Raw genomic sequence first — 21450 nt, 5'->3', positions numbered from 1 at the left:
TGAATTAAAAAGCGAAATGTTAAAATAGCTTAAGGTTACAGTTAAGTTTTAATTTCAATATTTTATATACGCTAGAATATTACACAGGGTGTTCCAAACTTTGAGGAAAAAACATACTATCATTGATACACCCGGTATACAATGACACTTATCTGTTTAGCAACAATATTATTACATCGATATTCCTGAAGAATAAAGCTATAAAATATTTAAAAAATCACTAAAATCGGACAACAGGTTTAGGAAATATCAGACATTAAAAATGTCTCATTTTTAAGGTGGTGCGTTAATTTTGGCGCTTAGTGTATTTTGGCACTATTCTTTCCTAAGATTTGTTTCATCCATGTTGTTGCATGTCTTCCTCGTTTCCGATTCTCTGTAGGAGTCCAGTCTAATATTTTTTGGGGATTCCTATTTCCTCCATTCGACTAATATTGACAACATTTTGTCAGGCGTCAGTAAGTTAGAAGGGTTGCATATGCCCTATTCTCAACGACGTTCTCTTCTGAATATAGTTTTCAATTTCACAAAATACATTACAGTCTCGTGTCCTTTCAAATGAATGTAATATGGCATTCACTTCTCAAATCAATCTTAAATTAGTTAATGATTTCAGTAATGTCCTAGGTTTTAAAGGGTCACCTGATCACGACTATTTCTCTTTTAAGCAGCCTGCTTACGAAAAGGCGTCTCCCTTAACAAAAAAGAAAGCATTGGCATAATATGTTTCACATAGGTATGATCCCTTTCGGTCACTGCCACCCATTAGAGCAAACTCTAAATATTTCTTACGTCTCTGGTCAGCATCTGCAGATTGCGACAGTGAAATTCTGGACAATCCAATTATCTATGTTTGGAAATCATTATTAAATACATTTCAATAAATTACTAAAGTTACACTGAGTTGTTTCTCTCATGATATCTATGAATGCTATTTGGCTATATCTGCAAGTCATGTATATTGGGTCCATAGAGTAGCCAGGCTGCCCTTTAACCAATAGTGGCGCTTTCTGACAAATTTGCAACTCTGAAAATTTGCCAGATTTGGTTGGTTTCTCTAGATTTTAAATCATCATCATCATCATCATCATCATCATCATCATTTAACTCGGATCTACCGACTTCTGGATAAAGGTCTCCCTCAGGCTTTTCCATGTATTTCACTGGTGAAGCCCTGGCTCAGTGGCGCACCTCTTCCTTTCTCGCCACCCCCGAAGTTCCATTCTTGAAACTGTCTTTCAGTCCTTTTCCGAGACGAAAAGAAAGTAGATACGTGACCATATACTTTTTGCTTTCTTCTATATTCGTCGTGTCCGTGCTTATAAATACTCCGGTCAACTTACACATCCGAGGTTACAAAAATTACCATCAAGCTGATAATTGGCAGGATTGTTCAACATATCATCATAAATGAAAGAATCTAAAAATTCCTCATAAATCCGATCCGAGCTAAAAAAATTACGCGGGGTCAAAGGTCACCAAATATAGTTTTTAGCGATTTTCAGCGAAACGGTAAATTTAATCATAAAATTAGTTCTGACAAAAAATGTAGACTAGATAATTATCTATAAAATATGTCTTATTACTTTCTTTTCTAAGAGCCACCGTTTTTGAGAAACAACGATTCAAAAAGTTGTAATCGTCATAATATGCGCACACGTTTCCACATCACCTTTGAGGTAGTGTACTTAGCGCGTTTTTTTAATGTGCTTTCCCCAGTAGGGCTATTCCTCGGATCTGTTATGATTCTGTTTATTTAAAGCTATTGAATAATTGATATTGGCAAGGGTTAAAAATGATAAAAGTTATAAAAAGCGGTATAAATTAAACAAAAGGGAAATTTATCCAGCTGGCTCATAATTTTCTAATACATATTTCTGCTTCCTTTTCTCCTTGTTGTTCTTCTTCTTCCTCACCTTCTAGTTCTTCTTTTTGTTATTTTTGTTCTTCTTCTTCTTGTTCATCCTGGGTGCAAGTAAATTGTCCCAATAATGACACATCGTATGGCTCCTCGATAGAATCAAATGAATCCTCAATTGTTGGTGATTCAACATTGGAGCACGACCGGTTTTGACAATTAGTGTATGCTACCGAACAAAACAGTCCAACTTTTTTGCAACCACATTTAGCACTACATCACTTTGTACAGTTGCAAAAAATTGTGTTCAGGAGTTTTTCCGGCGCAGGTGGGAGTAAAGTTTGAATTGGTTCTAATGAACTGTCGACTCATTTCTATCCCCAGTCTTTTGGATCTAGCTGATCACCAAGCCACACTTGAACTTGGTAATATACCCGAAAAAGATGTTGATGAGTAGCCGCTGAGGTTGGAGGAAGACAAGATAATTGCACTTGTTTTTTATTTCGAGTATTTTTAAAGAAACATGCATGTCGAAACTTATCTAAGCAAGTAGTTTTTTAGGCGCCCATACATAGAGAAAAGAAAGCTAATTCCGTTGGAAATAACTTCTTGTGGAGTTGAATTAGATTTTTTTTAAACTTCAGCACATTTAAGTAATATAGGTTTAACACGTATTTTCTCTCCGTAGTAGTACTCAAGACTAATTAATACCTCGAGGATGTCATCTACCTGAAGGATTTCGCCACCCAGGAAGATAAGGTGTAATGTGCATAATAGTAAACAAACTAAATTTGCATAAAATTTATTGTATATGAAATGTTTATTAGTACTTACCACAAAAAATTTGGCCTAGAAAGTTAGCTTCCATTAATATGTTCAAACCCTTTTGAGAAAAGAATAGGTAGGGTGATTAGATTAGCCGACGTACCGTCGTCCATTGCACAATGGACAATGGACGTACCAATAGAACGTGTTTGTTCCGACAAAACCCATCTTTACAAATTGAATAAGACGCATAAGTAAGAAGAATTATTATAAGTTAATACTTTGTCATATCAATTTACTATTTTTGTTGTGAATAAGCCGTAAAATTAAAAAAGAATTCTTATTATTTTCGCGATACATTCACTTTGTAAAGATTTTTTTGTTTGCACTGTAATATAATACATATTATACATTGCATCCCTCGGTAGACCGCAAGCTGTATAGTAGAAACATTATCATATTTATAATATCTTATATTATTATGTGTAATATAAATTAGGTTGACGATAGAATATTATTTGACTTGTATTACAGCTTCAGTGATGTATATACGAGGTGTACTAATACATAATATGACGATTAGAACTCTTTCAACTCTTTGAATCGTTGTATCTCAAAAACGGTGGCTCTTACGAAAAAAAAATATTAAAATATTTTTTATAGATAATTATCTAATCTACATTTTTTGTTAGAACTAATTTTATGACAAAACCGTTTCGCTGAAAATCGCTAAAAACCATATTTGGTCACCTTTGACCCCGCGTAAATTTTTTAGCTCGGGTTGGATTTATGATGACTTTTTAGATTTCATTTATGATGTTATTTTGAACAATCCTGCCAATTTTTAGCTTGATGGTGTTTATTGTAACCTCACTCCTATTTTTGAGTCTAACTAGACCGGTCTAAAAGCCGGAGATACGGGATGCAACCAGAAAGCAGTTTGTTAACGAAAACTGTTAGATTTAAAATATTGTTTATTATTTTTATTTCAGTTATTTTAATTGTTTAGTTGTAGTAAACTTTGTATCTCCGACTTGTCGTCTTCCTCTATTTACGAAAGATGTCGCTGATTTGCGTCTCAAAGGTGAATTATTGCATTCGCGGTAATTTCCCTTAAATAAGGCGTTAGTGTTTGATTCAGAGTTGTGACTACATAGCTCCATTGTTAACGCCCGAGAGGCAGAAATAGCTATCTGGAGATGGTGGTCCAACTCTGAATCAAATAAAAACAAAAACTGCCTTTTCTTTAGATTATTTTGGCTTGCCGAACAATGTTGTCTACATATAAAATTATAGTTTAAAAACACTTACCATAAGCAAGATAGTGCTCTGAAGCTTATTTTCGGTGGTAAATGCCTTTACCAACAGGGCCGCCACGAACGCGTAAGCAGTAAGGGTGCCTAGATTTCGCATATCAAAAAACGATTCAACTAAGGGAATAGTGCCCATAGTCCAATCGCAACACAAATCACAAGGGAACAGCAACAACCACAAATTTACACTAATTAAATAGTGATAAGTCAGCTGTCTCGTGGGCGTAGCGGCCACCGAGGCAGGGTTGTCAAATCTGGTAAAAACCGGTAGTTGCGATCCCATAATTTGAAGTCTGGCGAGCAGCAGGCAAAGCGTGGTCGAGGCAAGAACTGCAAGTCTCTTTGTGGCTTTTCCAGACCATGGGTAAGACGATTTCGAGATGATTGCGGTCTTCAGCATATATTTGAGCTCGGGGAGACGGATCTGAAACCGAAAGGGTCAATGTTTAATTTTAATAGGGTTGGAGGATTTAATTACAAAGTAAACACATTGAGATGAAGGGTTTCATTATGGAGCAAGTTTGATTGTTCGCTTGAAATTAGTCTTGGTGTTTATTTGTTTAATTAGAAAACATCAATATATCGATAGTATAGCTAATATAATGATTAAGTGGTTGATATACAGTCGAACTTGGTTATTGGAATTTGGAATTGCCTTCGTGCCAAGCAAAAGTATTCCTATAACCGGTATTCTATTAAGCGGGTTCGACTGTATGCTGAAATTTTCGACAAGATTCAAGTCGTATCAACAGATATATAGACCAGTAAGGATCTGTTTTTAGGTGGATGTGAGAGGTGGCATTCAGATTTTTGCGGATAAAGTTAGGTGATAACTTCGTTAATAATAATTGATTTATACTCCTTCTCAAATATGCCCGGAACATTAATAAAAATAAATAAAATTAAAAATTTCAAAAAATGTCGTTTATTTTTCTACTTTTTTTGCTTATAACTTTAAAACGATTCATTTTGGAACAAAGTCGTATAAGAATAAAACAAAGATAAATTTTATATCAGATGCGATTGGTTAAAAATGTCTTAATTTATCACCCTTCCTGCAAAATAGCAATAAATATAAAATAAGGGGGCAAAACAAGCCTGTCCTTATTCAATGATTTTCCATCACTTAGGTTACACTTGGAACCTTCCTAATTCGCTTAGAAAATTTTTGTAATGTGCTAAAATCGTACAAATTTCATTAAAATTAACTTACTAAATTTTGAATAATAATTTTGCATTCTAAACTTTTTTTAAAATTTAAATTTTTTAAAATCTTGCATAACAAAAACTAGAACATACAAAGATTTGTCAATTTTTTTACATATAAAGGAGTACTCCATCTATCTAATGCACTTTACAGAATTGAAATCGGATTGTTTAAGCAGCCTCAGTAATGTTTTAAAGTTATAAACAATTTTTTGGCTTATAAACAAATTAGTCCTGCGGCCAGGAGGGGGTGCTACGGGCTCCTTTATTTAGATGGACTTACCCAAGATTTTTATGTATTTTTTGACCCGTAGAACACGATTTTTTTGGGTAACAGTTGATCCGGATGTCGATAAGATCGTTATAAACAAAGAACTTGAGGAATTACATAACATCGATTTTTCGCAAAATAGAATATTTTTTTGTATTTCTTGGGTAATTCTAAGCAAAAAATGTTCTTACAATATTATAATTCTTACAGGTTTTTTCGTAGTTTTCGAGATAAACGCAGTGGAACTATCAAAAATTCGAAAAATTGCAATTTTTGAACGCGAATAACTTTTGATTAAAAAATAAAATAGCAATTCTGCTGACAGCATTTGAAAGATTAAGTCAAATTATACCGGTTTTAATTATTTGCATTGCTAAAAATTTATTTTTTTATTATTAAACAAAGCTATTTGTTTATAAGCCAAAAAATTGTTTATAAGTTTAAAACATTACTGAGGCCCCTTAAATAATCCGATTTTAATTCTGTAAAGTGTATTAGATAGGTAGAGCACCTCTTTATATGTAAAAAAATTAGACAACTTCTAAATGGTCTACTTTTTGTTCAGAAAGATTTTAAAAAAATTGAACTTTTTTAAAAACATTTAGATTGCAAATTTATTATGCAAAGTCTATTTAGTCCTGTCGCCAGGGGGGGTACAACGGCCTCGTTAATTCAGATGGACTTACCCAAGTTTTTTTTATGTATTTTGACCCGTAGAACACGAATTTTTTGGGTAACAGTTGATCCGGATGTCGATAAGATTGTTATAGACCAAGAACTTGAGGAATCAAATAACAGCGATTTTTGGCAAAACAAAACAATATTTTGTATTTTTTGGGTCATTTTAAGCAAAAAATATTTCTACAAGTTTTTTAGTAGGATGCACAGTTTTCGAGATAAACGCGGTTGAACTTTCAAAAAATCGAAAAACTGCAATTTTTAAACCTGAATAACTTTTGATTAAAAAATAAAATAGCAATTCTGCTTAGCGCCTTTGAAAGTTCAAGTCAAATTATGTCGGTTTTGATTATTTGCATTGCTAAAAATTTATTGTGTTATTGTTAAACAAAGCTACAAACAACTAGTGCGTGAGTGATGTTTCTATGATTTCTCATTTAAAATCGAACGAGTAGGTAGAATAGGTACTAGTGCAATCAAGACTATTTCTACGTTACATGCGTTAAAACACATGTAAAAGCACGGGAAACCCTACGTGTTTATAGCTTTGTTAAACAATAAAAAAATAAATTTTTACCAATGGAAATAATCAAAACCGATATAATTTGACTTAAACTTTTAAATGCGGTAAGCAGACTTGCTATTTTATTTTTTAATCAAAAGTTATTCGGGTTCAAAAATTGCAATTTTTCGATTTTTTTAAAGTTCAACCGCGTTTATCTCGAAAACTGTGCATCCTACGAAAAAACTTGTAGAAATATTTTTTACTTAAAATGGCCCAAAAAATACAAAATAGTGTTTTGTTTTGCCAAAAATCGCTGTTATTTGATTCCTCAAGTTCTTGGTCTATAACAATCTTATCGACATCCGGATCAACTGTTACCCAAAAAATTCGTGTTCTACGGGTCAAAATACATAAAAAAAACTTGAGTAAGTCCATCTGAATTAACGAGGCCGTTGTACCCCCCCTGGCGACAGGACTAATTAGGTCGATTTTAATGAAATTTGGTACACGGTTTAAGTATGTTACAAACAATATCCTAAGCGAATTACTCAGGTTCTAAGTGCCACCAAAGTGGTTAAAAACATTAAATAACAACAGGCGTATTTTGCCCCCGTATTTTGTAATACGTTAAGACATTTTTGCCCAGTCGTATATCATACAAAATTCAATTATCTTTATTTTATTTCTCTACGACTTTGTTCCAAAACGAATCGTTTTAAAGTTATAATCAAAGAAAGCAGAAAAAAATCGACTTCGTTTTTCGAAATTTTTAAATATTTTAATTTTATGTTCCGGGCATATTTGAGAAAGGAGCATAAGTCAACTATTATTACTGAAGGTGTCACCTAACTTTATCTGCAAAAATCCGAATGCCACCTCTCACATCCAAAAATAGACGTTTTTTCACAGATCCTTACTGGTCTAATAGGACAATTATTAAATATAGTAATAGCTGTATATTTAATAAATATATCAGCTAACTTTATGCGCGTTTTATAATAATGTCCGTACCCTCATTTTTTTCAGCACTTTCAATTATTTGCATTTTACGTCTAAAGTAAGCATTTTACGAAAAAAATCACAAGAAATTTTTTTTTCTAAAATCACTCAATTCATTAAAAAAGGGACTTTTTGAAAAATTCTAACAACAAAACACTGAAAAACTTTTATTTTCAATACTCCCACAAAATATATTACAGCTAGAGTTAAAAGCGAAGAGTTAGAACTAGAGTTAAAAGCGAATAACGACTTTTTGTAGTTTGGTAAAAAATGCCATTTTCTTCAAAATAGAAAAATTAGCATCAGATATACGAAAAAATGTTGTTATATGAAATTGTAGGTTATTTCGTTCCCAAGAACTTGGTTTGAAAAAATTTTTTCTACGGCAAAAATTGAGTGAATGGTAAATGAGTATACAGTCGAACCCGTTTATTAGAATACCTCTTTAAGGAATATCCCGGTTTAAGGAATAGAAATTTGAGGTCCCGAAACATTTATAGCAGCAACCAATGATCGGTTATTAGAATATCCCGGTTAAAGTAATACTTTTGCTTGGCACAAAGGCTATTCCAATAAGCGGGTTCGACTGTATATCGAAAAACATTGATTTTTTCTATACAGGGTGTCCCGGAAAATAGTGCGTTCCTTAAAGGTATGGGTAGAAGGCACCATGTAGAACAAAAAACTCTTATAACATTTTTTTCTAAATTCAACCGTTTGACCAAAAAACTATAAAACATTTTGGAACGCAAATTCAAATCTGGCAACTCTGTGAAGTACAAGAATCTAAACGTAAATAGTCCCATGTTTAGTAAACAGATAATTTGGAAGAATCCTGTTTAGTGTCAACGCCGAAAATGTTTTTGAGTCGTGTGTTCATGAGTAATATTATGATATTATGTTGTTTATTTATGGCAGATCAATAAATGGAGAGGCATAATATCTACTAAAATTCTTTCAAAATGTTTTGCTGGAATTTCTCGTCGTATGAGTGTGAGTGCATGTTCCTCTATGAATTCATGTGTTCGCAAAAGTGGTGGTTCAGTTAAAATATGTGTTTTCATCTTAAAATATGTAAGTATAATTCGTTTAAAATTATGCCATATTTCAACTACATTTAAAAAAAAATTATAGTAAACAAAAATAGTAAGTATTAGGTTGGAATATTTTAAATACTGTAAGACACAAACGAGTTCTCATTCACCAGTGCGTAACATGTTGCCAGATTATTTCATTTTCTGAAGATTAAAATTCAGGTATATGGAAACCAATGTAATCTTTTTTTTGGAAACGGTTAACTTTAGAAAAAAATGGTATAAGACTTTTTTGTTCTAAATTGTGTATTCTATCCATACCTTAAAGGAACGCAGTATTTTCCGGGACACCCTGTATAAAACTAACACTTTCGATAGCGAATAAATCGAAAAGTATTAATTTTATAAAAAAAATGTATAGAACATTTTTTGCTTAGAATGAATGTTTTTATCAACTTTTGCAGTCAAAATATAATAAAAAATTTCCACCCCTAAGATGAGGTGGCAACCGACCCCATGGTAAAAGCGCCTTTCGGCATCATATAGATTTTGAACTATCCACTACTTATTCTCAATTTTTCAAGCAAATCTATCCATTCTGTAAAAATTGCGAGGTGAAATGCTTCGGTTCCTGGACTATGACATAACTAAGTAAAATCCCTAGAGCCTGAAACCAGAGTGGGGGACGAGGGTAGTTATAAGGGGTCAAAGTCGCGGCTTTTATTAATTTTTTTGTGACGCTCATGATCGACATGTGCGCCAACATTTGGGAATAAGTAGGTCATGACGTAACTAAGTAAAATCTCCAGGGGTGGCATGCTGCGTGACCGACAAAGGGCAGGGGAGAATATAAAAAATATAAGGGTTTTTTTTGCGACGTTCGTGATTGAGATAGTGTACCAAAATTTGGGAATAAGTAGACCATGACATAACTAAGTAAAATCCCAGAGGCGGAAACCAGAGTGGGTGGCGATGGTAGTTAAAAGGAGTAAAAGTCGCAGTTTTTATTATTTTTTTTTGTGGCGCTCATGATGGAGATAGTGCACCAAAATTTTGGAGTAAGTAGGTAATGACGTAACTAAGTAAAATCTCCAGGGGCGGAACGCTGCTTGGGGTACAAAGGGGTGGTAGGCAGGGGTGAGTATAAAAATTTAAGGTTTTTTTAAACTACTCGACCGATCGGGCACATCTTTTTGTTTGCACATATAGTAACTACATAAAAACTCATAGGCGAAAAATTGTTAGGTACTGTTTATTTTAATAATTATAAACAATTGCAAAAAAGGCTCAATTTAGGGTTGAATTTACAATAACTTTGGTGTTTATAAACTTGTTTTAAAGAATTGATGGATTCGACCGTTACTGAATGGAAGTTCATTTTATCTAACAATAAAACACTGAAAACGTTTGTTTTCTATACTTCCACAAAATTTATTATAACAACAATCTTTCTAGATGTAACAATTACAACACTACAAAACAAACATGAGTTCTCCGTATATCATAAACCTACCCATACTGACACAACTATAAAAAATTCATCATCCCATCCTACACAACACAAATTAGCAGCCTATCATAGCATGATACATAGACTGACAGAAATTCCCACGTCAAAAAATAACTTCGAAATAGAACTGAACATCATTAAACAAATAGCAGTAAACAATGGCTATAACGAACAAACAATTAATAAAATTTTAAACCAAAAACTCCATAAGAAAGCCCTGAAATTAGTCTATCCACTACTACAGAAAGAACCCAGTACCTTCTGCTCTATCACATATACTGGTAAGATAACAACAAAAATAGCCAGATACATAAAAAAGAAAGGAATAACACCAGCTTTCAGAGCTAACAACAACTTAAGCAAATATATTAAAAACAATAAGAGCCGAAAGAGAAAACAACTGCAGAGTGGTGTCTACAAACTAACTTGTGGTGACTGTCCGAAAACTTACATCGGTCAAACTGGCAGAACCTTTGACAAACGGATAGCAGAACACAAAAGGGCTTTCAACAATAGAAAAACAGACACTTCTACATACGCACTTCACCTTCTAGATCATAATCATTCTTTTAATGAAGAGTTTCAAATTTTGCATATTCAAAATAAAGGCCTTAAGCTATATTAGAATCTATGGAGATTAATAAATTAAAAAATACAGATATAATTCTGAATGAACAACTCGAGAAAAACAGCTCCACACTCCTCAACCTCTTCAGTTAAAGACTTTAAAAAGGCAAACCCATAGTAAACTAAATCACTTGAGAAAGGCACTCTGCCGAAACAGCTGTAGTCACATAGTTTGAATAAATTTTGTGGAAGTACAGAAAACAAACGTTTTCAGTGTTTTATTGTTAGAGAAACTTGTTTTAATTTAAAAAACCTCATTTTGAAGGGCAATAATTATTTTGAAAAAAGTCGTCTGTTGAACGTTTTTATCTATAATACATAGTTATTTCACAATACTAAAACGAATGAGAAAAGTAGCTGTTTTGTTAAAATGTTAATAAAAAACCATGACGCAGTGAAAATTTCGATACCCACGAGATGGTAGGCCTTTTCTATTGACTTCCTCCAAATATTCCAGGTTAAAAATAGCGGCTACTAATTTTTCGGAATTTTTCAAGTGCTTTTCGTCTTCGTTTCCTGGGGAAGTTATATCTGAATAGATTATGTAGGTATTGTACCCTCGGAGATCAGTGGAAAAAATTTACACCCAAAATAACAAAATTCAGTTTGGCAACACTGTGTGAATGCTGACAGTAACATATCCTTTTAAGATAAACAGAACTGCAATTTAGTCCAGACTAATTTGTCATATATTTTTGTGCCAACAAAAATGAGATTTTTCAACCAAATAATTTTGAATTGGTTTCTGCGAATGAGCTTGTTTTGTTTGTCATTAAAGTAGAAAAAACTTTAAAATTTATTCTTTATAATCATTATCGTCCAGTTCTCGTCTTATTATTTTCACTGTACTAATATCCGTCGACTAATTTACAATGATTAATGCGATGTTAAACATTTTATCGTTAGCGGCTTCTGGAGTGTCTGAGACATATCTAATTTCATTGATAAAATGCACAGCCCCACCGATTTCCACTTGAACCATACTCAAATTATTATTTCATTAAAATTACTGCAACATTTGAGACAAAAACGTGTCAAATAATTTTGAAATTTTTATTGAATCGTGCCTATCAGTTCTACCATAAACACTGCCCCACCAATAATTTCCAAGATCATTGTAACGATTGAATGTAACATTAGTATTTCCTTTGTATAGGTAAAACATACCGACCGACTATGTTATCTAATATGTTGAGGCATTCGACCATCGTTAAATCGGTACACATTCAAATGTTGCAAATAGGCCATGCGGACATCTAAACCTATCAATCATAAAGTTCCACTAAACTACACAACCAACTAGAGCACAGAAAGTGATCGTTTACATTCGAATCGTATCCGTTGGAGACCATTGTGTATAAAGGAAAATCTTGTTCAAGATCTGCAGCAACTAAACAATTATTTATGCATGAGAGGTGTATCATCGATCGAAAATGCCACTTTACCAATCAGCCGTTTGCAAAATATCAATCGGAGTTAGAACGAGCTTCCATTTTATTTAAATGCGGGTTTTACAAATTCCATTTGATTAATGTATACTTTACAGAAGAGCTGGAAATTGACCACTGACGTGTATAATTGCAGACGATTTAGCAAGAAACATTTGAAATTTTAAGCTGAAAAAGATTATACAGTTGTGACAGGTGCTTTTCTATTTGCTACAAATATATTGAAGACTGAATGTATATTTCAGTATATATTATTATACTCCTTGAGTTTCTCTAATAAGAGGTGTCTTCTTCTACAAGTGCCATCTGTGCGACGGAGGTCATCATCATAGCTATTCGGACTTTACAGACGGCTGTTCTGAAAAGTTCGTTTGATGTAGATCCGTACCATTGTCTCAGGTTGCGCAGTCACGATATTCTGCGTCTCCCTACACCGAGAGAACAACTTCTTTTCTCCTAAAACACTGATTTCTTTGAGCTATCTTTCTTAGAAGTTACCATATCATATTAAGTTAAACATACCGCTTCACATATAAAGAAACGAGTTTTTTAAACACAACTCAATAATTTCTTAGAGATAATTTCTTCAATACTAAGAAATGCATTAATGGTTACATTTTAATTTTCTTATCCTAAAGTTTTTGTTTCTTAAATTGAAAACTACAAATATTTGGCAGTATAAGAAATATATGTTAAGTTAATCCATATTTATATTTGTGAACAAGAAATTTTCTTGCAATCAAATAAATATTTTAAACCACAAGAAATAATTCTTCAAAAATATCCTGTGTAGTAACTGTGGTATGTGGTTATTTAATAAAAACTTTATCATTAATGCCTAAATGTTACTTGCAAAGAGATTTTCTTCCACAAAATAATTGCGCAGTAACCATTATTCACTATTTGTAATTTAATCTCAGTGTTTGACAAGATGGCGTGGCATTAGTTCATTTTTATAGATGGATCTTGGATTTCTTGGTATTCTAAAAAATCTAAGGGATAGTTTGAAGGTACATGTACATAGGTATTAAATAAAAGTAAATTGATTAATTTAAGATGTAATAATAATATTGTTGCATATCCTAATTTGTAGTTCTAAAAGAAACATAACAGTATCTTTATATGCATTTTAGAATTGATGGACAACTCTGAAAGAAAGGATCTTATTCTAACTGGGAAATAAGCCACAATTTAACTTAAAAAATGATTTTATTGACGTTTCGACTTCCACCTCGGAGAGAATAATATATCTAAAATAAAGCTTCAGAACAATATTGAAAGGAGCTATTATCCACCTATGGGCTTCCATAAATGGTAGAATTGTATACAGGTAAGTTCCTTTATAAAAATGTGTATACTTATGTATAAACTATAATATTTATGTTTCTTGAATGTATCGTCTTTTATATACAATCCTACAATTCAACGTTATATCAAACGAATATTAATAAGTTAATAGGTATAAAATAACTTAAGATGTCAACTAATAATACTTTCCTGTAATAAAATTTCTTTTAGGTTTGCTGTCTCTTTTAAATTATATAGGGTGTCCCAAAAGTAGCGGAACGGTCGAATATTTCGCGAACTAAACATTGGATCAAAAAACTGAAAAATACTTGTTCAATCATTTTCAAAAATCTATCCAATGACACCAAACACCAATCCCCACTACACCCCCTGGAGGTGGGGTGGGGGGTAACTTTAAAATCTCAAATGGAAACCCCCAGTTTTTCTTACAAATTTGGATTCTTTACGTAAAAGTAGACAACTTTTATTCAAGACATTTTTTTGAACTGTGGATAGATGGCGCTATAATTGGGAAAAATGATTTATCCTGATACCATGGGTAAATTATAGAAACGGTCTAATATCTCACGAAATACACTTCCCAATGAGACACCAAAAAACAAATTTTTAATCTTTTTCGAAAACCTATCGAATAACACCAAACATGACCCTCCAACCCACCCCCTGGAGGTGGGGTGGGGGTAACTTTAAAATCTTAAATAGCAATCCCCACTTTTTATTGCAGATTCGGATTCGCCATAAAAAATTAAGCAACATTTATTCGAAACATTTTTTAAAATTTCTGACAGATGGCGCTAATAAATCGTATTTTTCCAATTAAAGCGCCATCTATTAACAATTCTAAAAAATGTTTCGAATAAATGTTGCTTAATTTTTCGTGACGGATCCGAATCTGTAATAAAAAGTGGAGGTTGCTATTTAAGATTTTAAAGTTACCCCCCACCCCACACCCAGGGGGTGGGTTGGAGGGTCACGTTTGGTGTCATTCGAAAGGTTTTTGAAAAAGATTAAAAACCTTTTTTAGTTTCTCATTTGGAAGTGTATTTCGTGAGATATTAGACCGTTTCTATAATTTACCTATGGTAGCAGGATAAATCGTTTTTCCCAATTATAGCGCCATCTATCCACAGTTCGAAAAAATGTCTTGAATAAAAGTTGCTTACTTTTACGTAACGAATTAAAATCTGCAAGAAAAACTGGCGGTTTCCATTTAAGATTTTAAAGTTACCCCCCACCCCACCTCCAGGGGGTGTAGTGAGGGTTGGTGTTTGGTGTCATTGGATAGATTTTTGAAAATGATTGAACACGTATCTTTCAGTTTTTCGATCCGATGTTTATTTCGCGAAATATTCGACCGTTCCACTACTTTTGGGACACCTTGTATAAATAAATAAAATTAGAATATACTATTTCTGCTTCAATGTTTTACATTGGTTGTATTTTTCTTCTTATTTTAGCTAAACAATGTCTATTGTGTGATATACAGATAAATAATGAATATTTCATATACTTACAAAAAGAAAAAAAATTAACATAGATGGTAGGATAAATAAAGCCATGTTTGAACTAAATATGATTGATATTATTATTTGTTAAAATGCCAACAAGTGTTTTTGGATTGTAGACTGTTTTACTGATACCTACTGTTCTTACCAAAAAATTAATAGTTTTATGTGGGCCCGTGTATTTGTTTTTTTTTGTATTTCCCTGTGTCAAAATAAGTATGTACTTATATCCTTATAATTTTTTTTTTTTTTTTTTATTAAAATAAGTTTATTTTTTCTCCATAACGGTTTTGTTTTAGGTAATTGCTGATATACAACGTGCTATTAACAAAAAGAAGGAAAAATTAAGGAAGTTGGATTTGCCTCTCCATCCTTTTATTATTGTATAGAAGCCAGTGGTTTAAGAGTGGAGAAATTATTTGTATGTATTAATATCTAACGTTTTATATCCTGTTTTTATCTAATAAAGAATAATTTTACCTTAACAGAATGATTTATTTCGCCGTATGTAATATCACTTTATTTTTAAGAAATGTAACTTAATTCTAAATATACAATTATATCTGCGAAATATATTTCTTAACATTAAATACATTAATTAGCAATGGTAAGATAACAATATTCCTTACTAATAAATATTATTGCTCAGAAAGAAAAGTTTTGTAATGCCAAGAAAATATATTCTTATGACAAATATAATTTCTTTCTGACAAATGCGTTTGCAGTTTGCAAGAAACTGATAGATCAATCATGTTTAAGATATATTTCTTTGGGTATATTAAAAATTATTTGAAATATTTTAGAAAATTATATCTTACATACAAAGATATATTTCTTAGGCAATATGCCAAGTCGATCTTTCTTAAATATTAATAAAGTTTCTTTATGTCAAGAATTTTTTTCTCTCGGTGTATGCTTCTGTTTCCTTGAATCTTTTCCTGCACAATCAATTGGACCAAGTTGTATCTCTCTGTCCGATATATTCCAATTTTCTTGCTTTGATGGTATTTCAGATTTTCATTTCTTTATTCATCTTTCTCACACCCTCTTTGTTTGTGACGTGTTCTGTCCACGATATACGTTTCCACGAATAAGAGGTGTACACAGTGTCAAAAATTTTTCGATACCAAACGCTGACACTAAGTGATCTTGCTTGTACTGGAAGGCTTTAAGAGGAAACAGTAGCGATCAACAGGTAGCAAAAACGCGTTCCAAGATTGCGGCTGTAATTTTGAATATTTTTTCGAGATATTTGGCACACGTATTCGTAATATAATAAAGAATGGCGGTACAGAGCCCAATTTGAAAAATATGTTAATATGTGGAAATTACTCTGTAATTAAATAGAATATTAAAAAAACGAGCCTGTACCGCCATCAAGAAGAACAAAAAAATACACTTTCTTCAAATAAACTTTTTTATCCGATGCCTAGATTTTGTGTCATTTTGGAACTACTAATGAAATAAAAAATTTTAGTAGTTCCAAAATGACACAAAATCTAGGCATCGGATAAAAAAGTTTATTTGAAGAAAGTGTATTTTTTGTCCTTCTTAATGGCGGTACAGGCTCGTTTTTTTAATATTGTATTTAATTACAGAGTAATTTCCACATATTAATATATTTTTCAAATTGGGCTCTGTACCGCCATTCTTTATTACATTACGGATACGTGTGCCAAATATCTCGAAAAAATATTCAAAATTACAGCCGCAATCTTGGAACGCGTTTTCGCTATCTGTTGATCGCTACTGTTTCCTCTTAAAGGTGTATTTAAATCAAAGCGAACACGAACGAACGAACGAAGGAACAAATTCGTAGGTGTCCGCTTGGTTATTCGTTCGCTACAAAGTAAGACCATTTACATTGTAGCGAACGAACGCATTCGTTGATGATCCGTCCGCAATGTCAGATACAGTTGAAGATGTAATCACTAGCGCTGCTAATTTTATTGATATTGAAGGATATGTCGAAAAAAAAAGAAAGAAGAGAGTATGGTGTCCAAATCTGTTACAAAAGGACTTGACAGGACAATTGCGGGGATGCATGTTGCCCGCACATGTATTTAAGATCATTGTTCCAAGATATCCATATTGATCTACTCGTTCGACAATGGTTGCGTTCACCAGAAATAATCGGTTTACGTTTCAACTGAACAGCTGTGTTTCAGCACTTTAAAACTACGTTTCAGTCTGGTGAATGCTATTTTTCCATTTGACACTTTGATAGTTGGTTTTATTTTGTGTTCTCAACTGTTCTATGAACTTAACCTAAAACGAGATTCGTTGTTTTTGTTTATAACAAATTATAACTATCGTGCTATCGTTCAACGATAACTTGGACGTGTCTTAAACAAATTTAATTCAAAAATGGATAATATACTACCTTTATTGTTGTTTGATAATGAACAAGAAATAATTTTTGGTGCTGTTAATGCTGTGCAGGACTTAGAAGAACCATAAGAAATAAATAATGGCACGAGAAATATGAATTATATTGAAAATATTGTTCCTTAATATACAGATTTACAATTTCGTAAGCATATACAATTATGTATCTCCTCAGTTTCAATTACTTTATAATTAAAACCATTGTAAAAGTAAACATTTTCAAAAAAGCCCGCCATTACAATATACATACATATATGTATTTCTTAAACACGTTCACTATTAAGCGATGTAAATCCTACGTTGAATAAAATGGTGGCCGCTTTGTTAACATGTTGAAGTTTAGCTTAAATTGACAGTAACATTTACCAGAAAAACTTAAACAGTTTCAAAGCGCTGACACAGACCACTGGTCTGGTGAACGCGCCCATTGGTTCCGTTTATGAGAAGATTCTCGTTATTTCTTTGCGTTTTAGATATTCTCATAAACGCATATGTGTACCGACCTTTAAATGGGGAGATTACTATTTTCGTCCATATCACTAGTGTTTATAGCGTGAAATTTAGTATTCATCGCTCCTTGCAATCATAGGCGGTTTTGACTTGACCGCTAATATTTATGTGTAGTGTTTGGTATAGACAAATGTTTATACGGCACATCGTATATCTGATTGCCTATGCTAACAAGGTAAACAAGCGAGTGTTGTGACAGTCAAATTATTCTTATTACAAAAACCATATAAACAGAAAAAGTATCTTATTTGGTTAGGTTTTTTTTTGAAGAAATGTTGTTTTCACCATTTTGAAAAAATGTGAAAACGTTGAACTATCCACGTCCGTCTGTCCGTCCGTCCGTAAACACAACTTCTCCGTCATTATACCAAGTATAATGACAAATTTGACTTGGGAATTCCGATTTTAGAGTTGTAACCGGAAGTACTGGTTTAAACCTTTCAGCTGTTTGCCATTGACGCGCTTAGACGTCCATGGCATTGGTCTATAGTCAGTCATATTTGGACGCGCGTACGCGTCACCGGGGCTGAAAGGGTCAAAGTCACCGAAATAGTACAATAGATATATTATTTGACGCGCCTTAGCAAAACAAGAACAAATATATACTTCCGGTTCCATGCCTGTCCGTCTACCTATCCGTCTGTCTGTGAAAATAACATCCGTTATTAAAATAGATACAATGACAAATGAGGGGTCAAATTAAAGCTTATAGTCCAAGGATGCTATTAAAGATGAGAAGTTTGGTCTGGGACTTCTGGTTTTAGAGTTGCAACCGGAAGTCGCTGAAATAGTACAAGCAATATATTATTCTTCGCGCCTTAGTAAGACGAAAAGCAAATAGTAAGACGAAAAGCAAATTTGTTATATACTTCCGGTTTTTATATCACGTCCGATACCAAAAGGTGTAATCGGAAGAACCACATTACAGTCGCAGAAATAGTAGATATGACATACCAATCATCGCGTATAGTCGAGCTCGAATATTTAGTTCCGGTTTCGATTTACTTCCCGGTTAAAAGGTTTTGACGGAAAGTTTAACAAGAACGACTAAAAATTAGTGAAATCGTGTGTCAATCGACACAAAGTTACACGAAGAGTTCAAATATCGACTTGCTGTTCCACTTCCAGTCACATCTGGTGAAAACATGGAGTTACGAAGTCAAATTTCCTGTTTTGTAAATTAACTATATACTACTCACTACAAGGTACACGAATCACTGTGGTTTGTTAATTATATGGTCCACATTTTAAATATAACAGCTTTATTTAGTTATACCAGAAAAGTTCAAGTACAGAACCTAACTCGTTCAGTTTCGGTATGGAAGTTCTATTATCAATTAACTGCTAAGTGACAGCTTCGTAACTACTAACTGCTAAGTAACGGCTTCTCTGTTATGATCCTTTGGTATGGCAGCACTTTTTTCACATAATATATTATCGCTGGTCCGGAAGAAGAATGACGTAACTGCAAAAAGTCAAATTTCTTAGGTAAGCCAAAAACGATTTTCAAATATTTAAATAGGGATTAAATGAGGAGTAATCGTCCAGGAGCATCCGTATGGCGTTTTTTCTTATAATGATGGCTTTCAGTTTCATCTGAATTTCATTATCTTAATTTAATCCCTCCCTAAAGCCTTCAAAACAACAGTAGTCATACCAATATATAAAAATGAAGACAAAACTCTTGCTGCAAACTATCGACCTATATCTCTTATTCCGCATATTTCTAAAATATTTGAATTATTATTGAAAAATAGGCTTACAGCATATATCAAAAAATATAATTTAATTTCCCCTCACCAATTTGGTTTTAAGCAAAATACTTCCACCCAAGATGCCATTTTGAATTTAACATCTAAAGCATATGAAGCACTTAACAAAAATAAAGTTTGCTTATGCGTATTTCTTGATTTGGCCAAAGCTTTTGACACTGTTAGTCACAATAACCTCTTACAAACCTTAGAGAAAATTGGTATAAGAGACAACTGTTTACAATTATTTAGAAGTTACCTCTCTGAGAGACAACAGGTAGTAAGGGTCTCCGAAGTAATAAGCGCACAAAGAAGTATAACATATGGAGTGCCACAGGGAACAGTATTAGGTCCTGTCCTGTTTAATCGATATATAAATGGATTATTTTCATTACAGAGTACAGGGCACATAATTGCGTTTGCTTATGATACAGCTATTATTTATGATGCTGAGAATTGGTATGAATTAAAAACAAAAGCAGAATGTGATCTACAACTAATAAAAGAATGGTTTGACTACAAAATACTAACAATCAATTTTAAGAAAACTGTAAAAGATAAAAAAGGGGTTCAAGGCAGGTTTTGTTTATATTCGATTCAGAGTTGGACTACCATCTCCATATAGCAACTATTTCAGCATCCTTATGCATCATCAGTGAAGTTTATGCAGTCACAACTCTGAAGTCATTTTTAAGAAAACTGTTTATCTACCAATATTTAACTCTAACTTGACCACTGATCTTTTCAAACCCCTTCAAATATCACATAATAAACAAAAATTTTATATTAAACCCGTAACAAATGTTAAATATCTAGGAGTTTTTATAGATACAGATCTAAAATGGGACTTTCACATTAAATATATCATTAAAAAGCTACAGTTTATCCTGTATAAGTTTAAACATCTTAAAAAACACATACCTAATATATACCTTCGCACACTATATTACGGACTAGTAGAAAGTCATCTCCGTTATGGTATACTGGCTTGGGGAAGCGCCCTAAAAACAAACATTCTCCCACTGGAAATCATACAAAGAAGATTTCTGAAAATTATTATGTCTAAACCATACAACTACTCTACAGAGAGATTATATAAGGATAGTAATATATTTGACTTGAAACAGTTATACTTTCTTTGTGTGTCTTTAAAATATCACACCATGAAAACAGACAACAATTTACCATCACACGAGCATGATACAAGAGGCAAACACCTTTATATGATTCCGAAAATGACAAAGTCCTTCTGTCAAAGAAGTTTCCTATTTCTAGCCCTAAAAATATATAATCATATCCCCAATGATATCAAAAATACTAAGAATGTTCTTCTATTTAAAAATAAATTAAAATCATTTCTGATGGAACAAACAAGAAATTTTTGTGACATCATTATAGTAGCTTACATTTACATACATTAAAAAACAAAAAAAATAAATGAAACTCTAGAGTCACTACAAATTTTTATACCTATATTTTAAATTTTATATTGTTTTAAACTGATTTATTTTGCTTACTATTTTTATCATATTTAATAAAACATGCGTATATACACCATTCTTCAAAAATATTACTAACTAATTGAGCCATACATAATTGTTTAAAAAAAAATTAATTATTCGTGCTTTATTGTTAAACTAAGTATTTATTTTATTGTTTTCATTATATTATTTATTCTACGTATCATATTTACTAAAACATAACTGTGTATTTACAATTAAAAAAAACGTACCTATCTATTTATTGTATTATATTATATTGTATTATGTTGCTA

At 32.5% G+C, this 21450-nt stretch overlaps 1 protein-coding gene across 1 annotated transcript in view; it reads right to left on the bottom strand.

Annotated features, from left to right (window-relative positions):
* Positions 1-21450, bottom strand: part of LOC114333014 (protein O-mannosyl-transferase Tmtc3) — a 1018587-nt gene that overhangs the window by 411976 nt on the left and 585161 nt on the right. The window contains exon 6 of the mRNA XM_050651491.1: positions 3935-4360. Coding sequence (XP_050507448.1) covers positions 3935-4360 — 426 coding nt within the window. The remainder of the gene's footprint in view (positions 1-3934; positions 4361-21450) is intronic.

This window comes from Diabrotica virgifera, chromosome 5 (genome assembly GCF_917563875.1).
Source record: "Diabrotica virgifera virgifera chromosome 5, PGI_DIABVI_V3a".
In the NCBI taxonomy this organism is placed as follows: domain Eukaryota; kingdom Metazoa; phylum Arthropoda; class Insecta; order Coleoptera; family Chrysomelidae; genus Diabrotica; species Diabrotica virgifera.
This window is presented reverse-complemented; position numbering and strand designations above follow the sequence as displayed.